Below are 13,133 nucleotides of genomic sequence, written 5' to 3'. Positions count from 1 at the left end.
TTTTTAGACTTAATCAGAAAAATAATGTAGTTGAACTTTAGTGGACTAAATGTTCTCAAATTTTGAATACAAGCTAAATCGCTAATGGTAGAGATAAACCTGAGGACCTGCAGCCAAAGATTTTAAAACGTTCTGCCTCAGGAGGCTGAATGTGCATTTACTAATTTTCATGTTTCATTATTTTACGTTGTTCTGTCACATCAAAGCTATGAGAAACATTCTGGTCAGATTGGGCCAAAGTTTGGAAGAGAACGGCTGAGTCCAGTGAGGTTCAGTTTGGTCCGTTTATGGTTTAGTGGGTTTTCAAGATGTCAGAAACATTTTTGAAAACCTGAACCAAACCAGATTCTTCTTCTTTTGTTTCTGCTCAGTTTCCAGATGAAATCCCGTCAAAAGCAAACCAACCTGATCTCCAAGACGTCTCTGCTCTGCATCTGCCTCAGTCTGCTGGCCTTCATCATCACCTTCCTGTCTGGAGTCCAGAACTCCGGACCTGAGGACGGTACCGAGGAGCCGCCCAGCGATCAGAACCAGATCCTGGACTCTGAGCTGCATGTGGAGCCGGACCGCGGCTCCTGCACGGTCGTGGCGGCGCTTCTGCACTTCTTCCTGCTGGCCACCTTCTCATGGAACAGCATGTACGGCACCCAGGTGGTTCTGCTGGTCCGATCCATGCAGCGCAGCCTGCCCTCGTACTGGACCCGGCTCAGCTGGGGAGTCGGATGGGGTACGACACTTCAAACACCAAAGCTGCCAAACACCTCAACTTTCTACTATTTGTTATATTTATTCAAAACATGCAGGAACTGTCTGCAGACATAAACAAAACAAACATTGATAGACTTTTACAGAATAAATATTTGATCAGAACCAGAACCCTGACCCGGTTCTACTTCATTTTGTTGTTTCTGGTCAGGAGTCCCAGCCGTTGTCACGGCGATCACCCTGGCAGCGACCTACCGGGTGGAGAACCCGCTGGCGTACCGACAGGAGGAGTTGTAAGTCCTGATCTAAATGGGTTCTGGTTCTGGTTCCGTATGTTGACCCGATTGTTTCTGCAGCTGCTGGCTCGCTGCTCTGGACCTGAACCAAAAGTTCAGCTTTGGGAAGCCCATGTTCTGGGCCTTCATCGTGCCGCTGGGCCTGGTTCTGCTCTACAACGCGGTTCTGCTGGGCCTCACCTCGCTCACCACCTGCAGGGTGGATCACAAGCTCAACAGGTGACTACCGCCCCCTGATGGACACTCTGAGCAGAGCAAAAACAAAACAGCAAAAAAAAGTTTAATAATATCATCTTTAAATGACAATGTTAAAAAAAAAACATTAAATCAAACTGGCACGGAAATACGGGGTTTGAAAACATTTTGTTATTTCAGACATAAAACAACTTACCGTAAAACTAATTTGATTTTTTAAAAATCTTTTACCATTTTAAGATAACAGGAAGTTTTAAAAGTAGCTGCAGGAAATAAATTTTTTTTTAAACTTATTCAGTAATTTCTCCAGACATGAATTATACATATCTATCTGTGACTGTCTGGTCATAATGTTTTGCCTGATCTCTCTGGTTCTGTGGAACCGACAGCACCAAGCGCTCCTCCCTGACCCAGAAGTTCCTGGTCAGCTTCTCTCTGGCGGTTCTGCTCGGTCTGTCCTGGACTCTGGGCTACCTGGTCCTGGTTACCATGGAAACCGCCAACCTGGCCTGCAGCGTCCTGTTCTGCCTGTGTACCACCACCCAGGTAGGTCCGGGTCCGGGCGGGTCCGCTGTGGCTCGGTAGAAACTGGTGACGGTCCGCTGTGTGTCTGCAGGGCCTCCAGATCTTCATCCTGTTCACGGCCAGAACCCGAAGCTTCCGGGCCGCAGCGAGTCGGTCCGCTCGCCGCCTCTCCGCCGCCGGGTACAGCCTCAGGTCCACAACATACCACCTGTGGAAGAACCGGGGCGAGTCCAGAACCTCAGACATGTACAGGAACACAAAGGACCGGGACACAAAGAACGAGGACACCAGCATCTAGAACCAGGAACCGGGTCAGAACCGGACCAACACCAGCATCTACAATCACCCTGCCAGCATGCCTTGGTGGGGCCCATGTGGGGGAAAGGAGGGCTGATATATGGGTCCCATATGGGTTTGTCCGCGGGTTCCACGATGGCCCCACATGGGTTTGTCCATGTAGGGCCACAACCTACATGGGCAAACCCATGTGGGCCCACCACCATGTAGGGCCCCTGTGGGCTGTGGCCCTACATGAGCAAACCCATGTGGGGCCATCGTGGAACCCGCGGACAAACCCATATGGGACCCATATATCAGCCCTCCTTTCCCCCACATGGGGCCCACCTAGGCATGCTGGCATGCCAGGAACATTTGATGCACCAGCTGCAGTCAGAACTAGCCCGGTACCGCTGCAATCGATGGATGGATCAGTTATTTTTCTATTTTTTTATTTTATATTCCTCTGATGTACAGTATCATAATATCAATATTATTGATATATTATTGATAAATTATTGAACATGAATAATTTGTGATCAGTTTGCATATTTTTTTCCATTTTTCTGCAGAAGCTGAAATCTGAGATTTTAAAATCAGATTTTAAATGTAACCAGTAAATATTCAGCCTGCTGGTTCTGATCCAGTTTGTCTCATTTTATTGGTTCTGAACTTTATAATGTTTTTATATGAACTCAGATTGTTTTACGTTTTTTTTTCATCATCTGAACCATTAAAGATTGTTCTAAGAACTCATCACAGATGTTCTGGTTCCATGAATATCGGGTCCACTGTGGTTCTGTTGGGTCGGGTTCTGAAGAACCCAGTCTTGGTGGTTCTGAATGGTTCCAGTTTGTGGCCACTGGGGGGCGCCAGATCTCCACCGCCACACAGTGAAGGTTCTGTTGGTTTCAGCCTGCAGAAGTTCTGTTGGTTCTGAGTTGGACCAGGTGAGCAAGGCGGGAGGGGGAAGGGCCAGGTGGTTCTGATCCGGGTTCTGAACATTCCATATTAAATGTATCCTTCTGTGGAGGACGGGCTGGACAGAACCAGAACCTGCTGTGGACGTGAAGGATGGGACGGACCGCCCCGCGGCGTTGCCATGGGAACAGTTCTGCAGCATCCATCAGGAGACTCCAGACCGGGCCGGAGGATTCCCGCCAATTCTATTGACCAGAATTGGTTCTGGTCAATAGCGGGAATTGACCAGAACCAATTCCCGCTATTGGTTCTGGTCAGAACTAGAACCAATAGCAGCTGGTCCAGAATCAGCTCAGAACCGAGCCAAGAGATGACCCAAACAGAAATTATAGAAAATAAACAAAAACTATTTTCAGAACCAAACCAGAGACCCAAACAGAGGAACCGGATGAGTCCAAACCCGGACGGCTCGGCTGCTAATGATGAACAGAACCTGTCCAGACGTTACCAGAACCGACCCGATGTCAGAGTCTGACGACCCGGTTCTGTTGGTTTAGGTTGGTCACCTCCAGCCCTGAAGCTCCGCCCTCTCATGTTACACACAGGAACCGGTCCGGGTTGTTACGCAACCGCCCAGAACCCTGTGATCCAAATAAAACAGAACCCACTGAGCATGTGGTTCTGATGAGTTTACCAAACACCTGAAGCTCCAACGTGTTCTGCAGTTACATAACCGGGCCGACGCAGGCCCGTTTGATTCCTCTGTGTGGGCGTGCAGCCGGGCCGGGCGGGACCGTCTGGTTCTGATTTAACTGAACAATGAGAGGGACAAAAGTGGACCTCCTCTGACTGGAAACACATGTGGAGCTGGGCTTTGTGGTTCTGCTGGGGAGGCTGACCCGCTTGGTTCTGAAGAATCTGAGACATTTAATGGCATGTAGTCGTTATTCCCAAGGTTCACAGACTCAAAAGGATGAAGAGCAGGAAGAGCAGGAAGAGGAGGAAGAGGACGGCATGGAGGGGGACAGAAACGCCCCGGTGTTCAGGTAATGGACAGAAAGGTTCCCAGGAAGTTCCTCAGGGGACCGTTATTAAGGTTGCACAACATTGTTCTGGGTCAATGACCAACACAGAGTGACCTGAAATGCTAGACGTTTGGGTCAACCAGAACCAGAAGGTTCTCCACCGTCACATGACCAGAAGGTTTTTCACCAGACTGACCAGTCTGGTGAAAAACCAGACTGGTCAGTCTGATCCGGACCAGAGAACCAGAACCTGCTGGGTCTGAAGAATCGTACTGAACATGTTCAGCTGGTCTGTATTACCTTAAGGTAACCGAGAAGACAAACCGAACAGGTTCAGCTTAAGGTCGACGTTCTGTGAACGAATCAGAACAGAAAACCTTCAGAACCGGATCAGAACCAGAGTCCTGATGGTGAGGAATCGGTGTAGACCAGAGGTGAGAAAAGTTCCTACTAAACTGAACAGTTTTACACCAAAACCATGACAGGAGCAAAGAACCTGGTCTGTTTGGTCTGAACCGGGTCACTGTGACCTCAACACCCAGAACATCATCACACACTCCGATCTGAGGGTCAGAACCAAACTGGGACTGATCCCAGTATGAACTGGGATTTGGTCCTGGTGTTCTCACAGCAGATAAGACCAAACATTGAGACTCTACTCAGAACCAGAGTCTGCTTGGACGGACCAGTTGACGGAGCATCTGGAGAAGCTTCAGTTCAGGTTCCACTTCCTGATCTTCATCCTGAAAAACGAGGCGTTTGCTCCCAGCGTACTCCTAAATCTCTGCTGTGGAAACGAAGGCCAAACCACCGTTATCCCTGCCAGGCCTCGCCAAGAACCCAAACAGCCGTAAATCCCCGGAGCGGCTCCCAATCATCCCGTGTGAAAGGCTTCCTGGCTCCCAGCTCCACTTCCAGGCTCTACAGGAGGGCTCCAGCACATTTTTCCACATTCACACCCAAGATCGTCAGATTCCCTCCAAGGCTTTGCTGGAAAATCCCGGCCCGTTTCCTCACGCTCCATTTCCCCCGTCAGGCTCCATAAACCCAGATTATCTGCAGAAAACCACAGGAAGAGAGAAATGACACTCATTTGACTTCATGGCTGAAAACAGGTGGAACGTTCCTGTGTCATCCATCCATCCATCCATCCATCCATCCGGTTGGTTTAGTGGAGGAGTGAACGTCCATCTTCATCAGGATGACTCCGTCCCGTTGATGGAAGCCGCTGAGCTTCTTTGGTTTGACGGCTGCTGTAAGTGAAGCTCATCTGACGTCGTTCTTCATGTCAGCAGCTCAGCGGCTGATCCCCGCCGCGCCGCGCTCCGTCTTTCCTGTCAGCACCCGGAATCACCTGAAACCTGCTGACACATTCCTGCTTCCATCCCAACAGGAAGTGGAAGCGGCCGCGGCGTTTCCTCTGATCAGCTGCAGTTCGTCTTCATTACGACGTGACGCAGCGCCGCTGCCGATCCAGCGGTTTCCATCCGCCTGCCGTCCAACTAAAACATCTCATCCATCTTCATTTTGCTGGAATCGGAGCCGCAGATGAAGCTCCATTCATCACAGCGTTACTAATGCAGCTCAATACAGACGCAAAAACACTAAATACTACCAAGGAGTTCTGGTCCAGTTTCTGCTGAAAATGCCTCAGTGCTCTGAAAATAAGAAAACTAATTTATGAGTCACTTTTCTGCAGGTTAGCATCTCGTTTTAAATCAATAATTAAAGTTAAAGTTTTACTGGCAGATTATTTCACTGGCAAGAGAAACGTGAACTTGAACTTTTCCATCAATAGGAAGGAATTATTTATTCAACGTAAACCAACATTCCCCAGAAAAGTTTGTTTTGTTTCATATGAAATATTTCTGATAGAAGCTAAAACAAAATCACTTTGTAACATTTTGTGTTTTTATAGAAATTCAAAATAAAATAGCCAAACCAACTTCCATGATGCTTCAGGAAGTCAGACATGTCTGAGACGTTTCTCAGTTTTCCTTTCTCCTTTAAATATCACAAACTATGATCTATAATCTATAATCTATCACCATCACGTCTTTTCAGTCGGCCATCTTTGTTTGCTCTGAACTCGCGTTTGGTTTTTATGAGTGAAACATTCAGATGTAAACACGGTACAACCAAACCTGCTCAAGCTAATGTTTTATTTAAACCACCATGGATGCAGCTGGTCTTTTAAAATCTTTCTGATTCTCTGCAGGAGAAACTATGAAAATGATGATCTGGTTTCTCTGCAGAATCAGGAATGAAGAAAATGTTGGATTTCAGTTCAAATCATCGTTTTCCAGTGATTTTCTTCTATTGCTTTTTCTCCAGATCTCTGTAAATCTGCTCACATTCTCTGAGAAGCGGCACTTTTCTGTTTTTGTTCCAGCTGCAGAAAACATTTTAACTCCTCTGGTTTCGCTCCAGGCTGGAGGCGGAGAGCGACTCTGAAACCCGACCATCCGACCCGCTCAGGCTGCAGATGCAGAGCGGCTGGACTCGCAGGGATTTTCCTGCCTAAATGAGAAGCAGAGCTGCGGCTCCTCGCTCCTCATTAAAGCTGCACATGCGGCTCAGGGGAGGCCCCGTGTGGCCCCGCCACCCTGGGAAGCCAATTTCATTTTAAAAGCTCCGTTTGAACTAATTCTTCAATAGATCGTCCTGCAGAACAAGCCGAGGGGACGAGATGTTTACGCCTCATGAGGTCAGCGCTGCCTGTTTACAAGCAACCCAAACAGTCCAGCAGGCCCGGTTTCATCCTCACAGATGTTCTGGAAAATCATCCTGAAGCTCCGGATCGGATCATCCTGCTGGGAATTCGTCCTACCGTCTGTTTCTGCAATCAGGTGTCGGACGGAGCGGCGCGCCGCGGGGGACGCGGCAGCGCCGCAGCTTTTAGGACAGTTTGAGCAAAAACGACATGAAAATAAACGCAGATAGAGAAAAAGGAACAATGGTGCAGAGCAGTTTACTGTGAAAACATCCAAGTGTGTGTTTACTGTCAGACGGAGTCAAACCTCTACTAAAGTCTTTACAGATGTGAAGGAAAACAAAGTCAAGTTTATTTTTACAGCAGGAAATCAAAGAGCTTCAGATCCTAAAACATCATACAGGCAGCAGTTATGGAGCAAATAATAAACATTTAATTTACCATCAAGAGAATCATCAAGCAAATTAAATATTAAATATCCTGGTCAGTCAGTTCAGTTCTCTAGTTTTTAATGTTTGTACTTTGTTTTCTATAGATCTACCTCACACAGATACTAAATCTCTTTTTGGTTGTTCAGTTTTTTTTACAGTTTTCTTCACCTATTAAATTATGACATCATTTCTATCACAAAGTGATTTTTGAATATTGTGTGGAAGTTTATAAATACTTATGGTGGACATAAATTGTCCAGTTTTTTAATTTTTAAAAGTGATTTGGTCAAAAAAAAATAAAAGCCTCCAATTATGCAACCATAAATCTTTGAAAAGCAGAAGTGGAACCTCCTGCACAACCAACAAGAATGTAGCTAGTGTTTGTCTGGCTGATAAGTTAACAACAAAACTATTGTCTTTTCCAGCAGCCATTGTACAATGCAACGTCTTTGAGCTCAGCTGTGGTTGCTAGGTGACAGGCTGGGGTTTGCTGTGGTTGCTAGGCAACGGGCGGTGCCTGCTGATTTATGACGTTACATTCTGGAGGTTTTTGAAACGGCTCATTTTCCAGACATCTATAAAACATGAAGTTACAGCCAGAAACAGGCTGGGTGGGATTTTAAGAGGTAGAATCCAAAATGGAGGCAGAAAAATTTGCAAAATGTTTTAGTACCAGAATTACAGTCAGGTTGATCCTCAAGCTACATCCAAGGAACCTGGACTGGGAACGTTACACAGAGGATCCTTCAGAACCGGTACCGTATGTAGCTGGTTTGATGGGCAGCAGCTCTACCTGATCCGGGTCCAGATGGACAGGTTGAGCTCTGGTTTGGTTTCCCTCCTTCCCCTTGAAGAGGATTGAGCCTCCATCAGAGCTTCATCTCTGCAGATCAACTCCAGGTAACCAGAAGGTCGTCCTGCTGCATCAGCATCAAAGATTCAGAGATGAATCTGATCTGTTTTACTGGAACAGATCGGATCAGGAGCCAACCCAGAACACCAAACTGAAAACAGGCCGAAGGAGAATAGAACAAAACAAACAGATTCCACCTCCAGCCATCTGGACAGAGGAACTCGATGTATGTATCGATAAGACAGAACGTGTCCGGTACCTTCAGTCCTCCTCCGTTATCCCCTTTTTAAGAACTGGTGGCTCGGTTCTGTTGAAGGATTCAGACTGAATTAATCTGTCTTAGCGATAAAACCCCAGAGTCCTGCGTAATTTAGTGCATAATATGCCCTAAAAGCAACACACAGCTGGTGTTTTATGAGTCTTAAAGGCCTAGAGACATAAAAGTGCTCTTAAAATGTGGATTTAGAGCCAAGCTAAAACAAAATGTCCAAATGGCACATTTCAAATGACAACAAGTCTGAATCTAGTTACAGCAACAATGAAGACAAAGGTTTTCTACAGAAATTCAACCTGAACCGATGGGTCACGCCTGGTCCTGGCTGATGGGGCCCTTCAGATGCTCCATGCCCCCATTTATAACCTCCAAACCAACAACAACAGCAGATCTCCCAGAACCTAAAGAAACCGTGTGTGGTCTGGGCTCGGACAGGAGCTGAAGCCATATCATCCTTCCTCAGGGAATTCCTCCGCTGAAACGCTGCGTCTCGTCCGCCCAAAACATCCGCTCCATGGCGACTTTTCCTAAAACAAGGGAATCCCAGGCCAACACGAAGCAGGGAGTTCCTCTGCATCTGTCAGAGGGAGGAAGACAACGACAAGAAAAACGAGGAACAAACAGTATTCATCTCATCGTTATTTATGACTCCAAGTGATCCAATGTGGAATCCAGATGGAGAAAGCCGAAGTCGTCCAAGCAGACGACAAACTGGAGGGAGATCCTTCCTGAGACAGACGAAGTGTCGACGTACCGACTCGTCTGATCAGGGGAGGTGAGAAGATCTTCATGGATAACCACGACCACAGCAGACAGAGGAAACCCTCAATTACCAAGAACCTCCAAAACAATCAAACTTATAAAGTCCTGAAGAAGAACCTTTTCACACGACGAATGCTGAAGTCTCCATCAGAACCTCAAACCTTTACAGGTCCAAACTCCTAAACAGCACCAATTCTTCCCAGGTTCTGGTCAAAGTCCAAACCCTTCATCTAGCCGCAGGAAGAAAACTGGAAACTCAACCAAACAGATGAGAATCTATAAGGATTTTCTCTTCCTACCGTCAACAACACAAAGTTCTGCTTTAGTGTTTTTGATAACTTTGAAAACATTTAGCTTCCCTTAAATTCATCTTTCCACAAAAACGCTAAATCGTTTATTCACTGTTACTGTAAACTTAAAACTGAATAAAGTTAACCTATGTTGAAGTTTTGGTTATTAACTGTAAAGAATTATATTTATGCTCTTATTTTGAAGCAGTTCTGTTTCCTGTCATCATGCTCTCCATCTATAATGCTGTGCAGTCAATGACGTTTATCAAGTACCCAGAATGCATTGCTGTAGTTCTACAGTAAACAGTTTAGATCTACAGATTTTCTACAAGTTTTCTGACTGAAACTATAAAATGATCAAATTCAGGAGCAGAGTTAGCAAAACCCAACAGATCTGTTCAAAAATATCACCTTTCATTAGCATGTTAGCTCTTTATCATTAGGTTCTGCTAAATGCTATGTCGTGGTAGCACTTCCCAGTGTTTCTGGTTAGCATAGTTAGCTTCTTAATTAGCCCACCACTGGTTTCAGGTTCTGATCAAAGTCACAGCAGATACATTTATGGTAAATTCAATAAAGCTCCAGTTCTCTGGTAAAAACTGATTTCCTCAAGACCAACAAAAAACAGGAAGTCCAAGATGGCAGAAAAGTAAAAAACAACTTTTAACAGATCCAATCTCCTCTCAACGGATCAGAGTGGAAATGCTCCAATGTTGAAAATGTGGCGAGGAAATTCAGAGTAAAACCAAATTAGACCCATTTAAACCTGCCAAGACCAACCACCAACCAACATCTGGAAACCAAAGCAGACCAAATGCAACATCTGGGTCAGGAGGAAACGTTGAGGTCCTGCCTCCACCTGGAGGAGCTCGTGACGTCAGGAATCTAATTATCGGCTCGAAACTGCAGGAGAAAGAAGAGCAACGCATCCGTGAACCGACAGCGAAAGCTTCTAAAGATTATTAATGACGCAGAACATGAACAAGACGGTTCGATTCAGGACAACAAACAGAATCTATTAAAGATGATTAGAACGGAGCTCTCAGAGGACCGAATGGGAACCCGTTCAGAACATCTGGGCTCCGAGGAACATTTATCACAACATAAAACAGCAGCATGATAAAGAACAGGGCATACGGCTGGAAACTCCAGAACCGGCACCAATGCCAGAGTCCAAACAGATGTTCTGATACAAGCTTCTGCAGGACGCGGAACCAATTAACCACCAAACCCCCAAAGACATAAAACCTCCTAAATGGACGAAGACGAACAGGAGAACGTTTCCACTGTGGAAAACCGGCAGATGGATGCGGCTCCTGGGACCCAGCCGGGCCAGCAGTGGTTCCCAGGACCGGTTTAAACTGGGTCAGCTGATGAGCCCGGTCAACCTCACAGAACAAATACCTGACATTTATGAGGAAGCATCAACAGAACCTGAGTCCAAACTGTTGTTTTATGATTCTGATCCGAAGTGGTGAGCTGTTTATTATTTCACAGGAACCGACTGACTGTGATCCAGCAAAGGTCAACAGGTCAATATGGAGCTAATTTTGTTAAAATAAATCAAGTTAGACTAAAAAGCCAGTGAGTTTTATGGTCAAAGTGATAATTATGAGGAATTTCATCCAAACATCCAGAACAATAAGAAAGTCGGTTCAGTCAAATGAAAATAAATAAAAACAAAACCAAGTTTTTTGGAAGCAAATCATTTAAAGTGGCAGCAGTGCAGGTTCGCACCGACCCGTTCCTACAGCGTTTGGTCCCATATGGACCAAACGCTGTTTGGTCCAGCGTTTGGTCTGGTCGGTCTGAGTCATGAAGTGTTTTGGGTTTCCTCTGGAGTTTGGAGGAAGAAACCGCAGAACGATAACATCCAGGAGTATCTGACTGCAGAGCAGAGCGGTTCTTCCACCAGGAACACTGACTCATCCATCAGACCAGTTGAGTGGCGGACATTTTGACCTCTTTACTCTGTAGAACCCTGACCTGCCCGTCCCGGACTGATACCAGCACCTTCTGTTAGACCTCCACGTTGTCCAGAACCTCCTGATTGCTCTGGATCGTCCTCAGGAATCTCTGGATCTCTGATTTAAGACCTGCAGGTTCAGTTCTACTACGTCCTCTGAGCTGATTGCTTCTTCATTTTCTTTCTACTCTGAGGCTCGCCGACATTAATGACTGCCGTTTTTCAGCTCTGTCATAATTTTATGGGTCTCATCATCTGATCAGGACGGCCGTAAACTTAAGACCTCACCAGGAGGTCGGAGGTTGTGGCGATGACCTGCTATGTTCCTGAACCTCAGCAGAGCTGAAGGTCTTCTCAGTATATCCACTCTAAACCTTCTGAGATTTGGTCAACATTTAGATTTTATGGTTTTTACTGGTTTGGTGTGTTTTCCCTCCTGATAGTCCAGTAAAGTTGGTTTGATTTGGGATCAGAACTTCATCATCTGCTCCATCTCCAGCTGCTGTGGTTTTCTGAATCAAACCAACCAAACCCTCTGAGCAACCTGTCCCCCTCCTGGCCTGTGGGGCCCTGCAACAAGAACCACTGAATAAACTGAGCGCAACTTCTTTCTTCACCAAATGGAAACAAGAATGGAGGCGTCAGCAGTTTTTTGTCTTTGGCTAAAGACCATGAGAAATTTCTCCCGCTAGCGCTAGGCTAGCATGTTTGTTTTGGTTGTATTACACATTCACACCTCCAACCGGACCGGACACAAAGGCAAACGGACTGGAGTTGGTTTAAAGTGGACTGAATCGTGAACTCAACGTTTATCACAACCGGAACATTACCTCAGCTTCACCCTGCTAGATCCGGCTGGTTCCCACAGAGCTGCTGTGTTGCGTAACGGGCCTGGTACCGACCCGTTCTCCTCCTCCGGTTTCCTCCTGGGAGCAGAAGCAGCCGGAGCGGTTTCAGGCTGGAAAATGACGTAACCTGTTGCTGCGTTACCGCTGAGGTTCGGAGCCTGCAGATGGGTCCGCAGCGGACTCCCGGCCCGTTTCCCCATAGACATAATCTAAGAGTAGACCCCGCATTGGCTGCTCCGGCGCAGGAAATACGGCGGCCATCTTGGAGGGGTAGTCCCTCCTACTTTGTTCAATCAAAACAACAGTAGATGCCTCAGCACTGAGGGATATTGTTGTTCGGATCTATGGACTATTGATGTGAGGGCTCCACAGACAACATTCCACAAGTAAGATTTACATATTATTGTGTATATATTGTGATTGGAATATTACTTTACTGTATTTATGTCCACCGGCGAGATAAAAGCTAATATTAGCTACAGTGCTTGGTTTAATACAGGTTCAGCCCCACTATGAAGGCTAACTAAGATTGTGTAAATCTAAGAAAAATTATTATTCTCTAACATTAACTTAGATTATCTGACACAAGAGCCTATATTAGACATGAAACAATGTAACACAGGGTTGCACAGTGGCGCAGTTGGTAGAGCTGTTGCCTTGCAGCAAGAAGGTTCTGGGTTCGATTTTCTTTCTGTATGGAGTTTGCATGTTCTCCCTGTGCATGCGTGGGTTCTCACTCCGGTTTCCTCCCACAGTCCAAAAACATGACTGTCGGGTTAATTGGCCTCTCCAAATTGCCCCTAGGTGTGAGTGTGTGTGTGCATGGTTGTTTGTCCTGTGTGTCTCTGTGTTGCCCTGCGACAGACTGGCGACCTGTCCAGGGTGACCCCGCCTCTCGCCCGAAACGTTAGCTGGAGAGGCACCAGCAACCCTCCTGACCCCACTGAGGGACAAGGGTGTAAGAAAATGGATGGATGGATGGACAATGTAACACATATTATAAAACGTATATTATGTGTAATAACATTCACCAGCAAAGTTTACACAGGTGGT

General features: G+C 46.3%; 1 protein-coding gene across 1 annotated transcript; it reads left to right on the top strand.

Moving 5' to 3' along the window:
* Positions 1–546: 546 nt before the first annotated feature.
* Positions 547–2,344, top strand: LOC103481366 (adhesion G-protein coupled receptor G7). The gene is made up of 5 exons (XM_081613324.1): positions 547–727; positions 917–998; positions 1,062–1,220; positions 1,586–1,742; positions 1,813–2,344. Exons 1-5 carry the CDS (start codon positions 637–639, stop codon positions 2,017–2,019), a joined length of 696 nt encoding a protein of 231 aa, XP_081469450.1. The 5' UTR covers positions 547–636; the 3' UTR covers positions 2,020–2,344.
* Positions 2,345–13,133: the final 10,789 nt, after the last annotated feature.

The sequence above is a fragment of the Poecilia reticulata genome, chromosome 2 (assembly GCF_904066995.2).
Source record: "Poecilia reticulata chromosome 2, P_reticulata-male-v2, whole genome shotgun sequence".
Classification (NCBI taxonomy): domain Eukaryota; kingdom Metazoa; phylum Chordata; class Actinopteri; order Cyprinodontiformes; family Poeciliidae; genus Poecilia; species Poecilia reticulata.
The sequence above is the reverse complement of the archived record's forward strand: the minus strand, read 5'-3'. Positions and strand labels throughout refer to the sequence as shown.

Excerpts from the sequence above, each read along its gene's own strand:
- LOC103481366 (XM_081613324.1), top strand. The coding sequence starts at position 637 with ATGTACGGCACCCAGGTGGTTCTGCTGGTCCGATCCATGCAGCGCAGC. Across the intron at positions 728-916 it reads CAGCTGGGGAGTCGGATGGG|GAGTCCCAGCCGTTGTCACG; the intron begins GTACGACACTTC and ends GTTTCTGGTCAG. Across the intron at positions 1,221-1,585 it reads GTGGATCACAAGCTCAACAG|CACCAAGCGCTCCTCCCTGA; the intron begins GTGACTACCGCC and ends TGGAACCGACAG.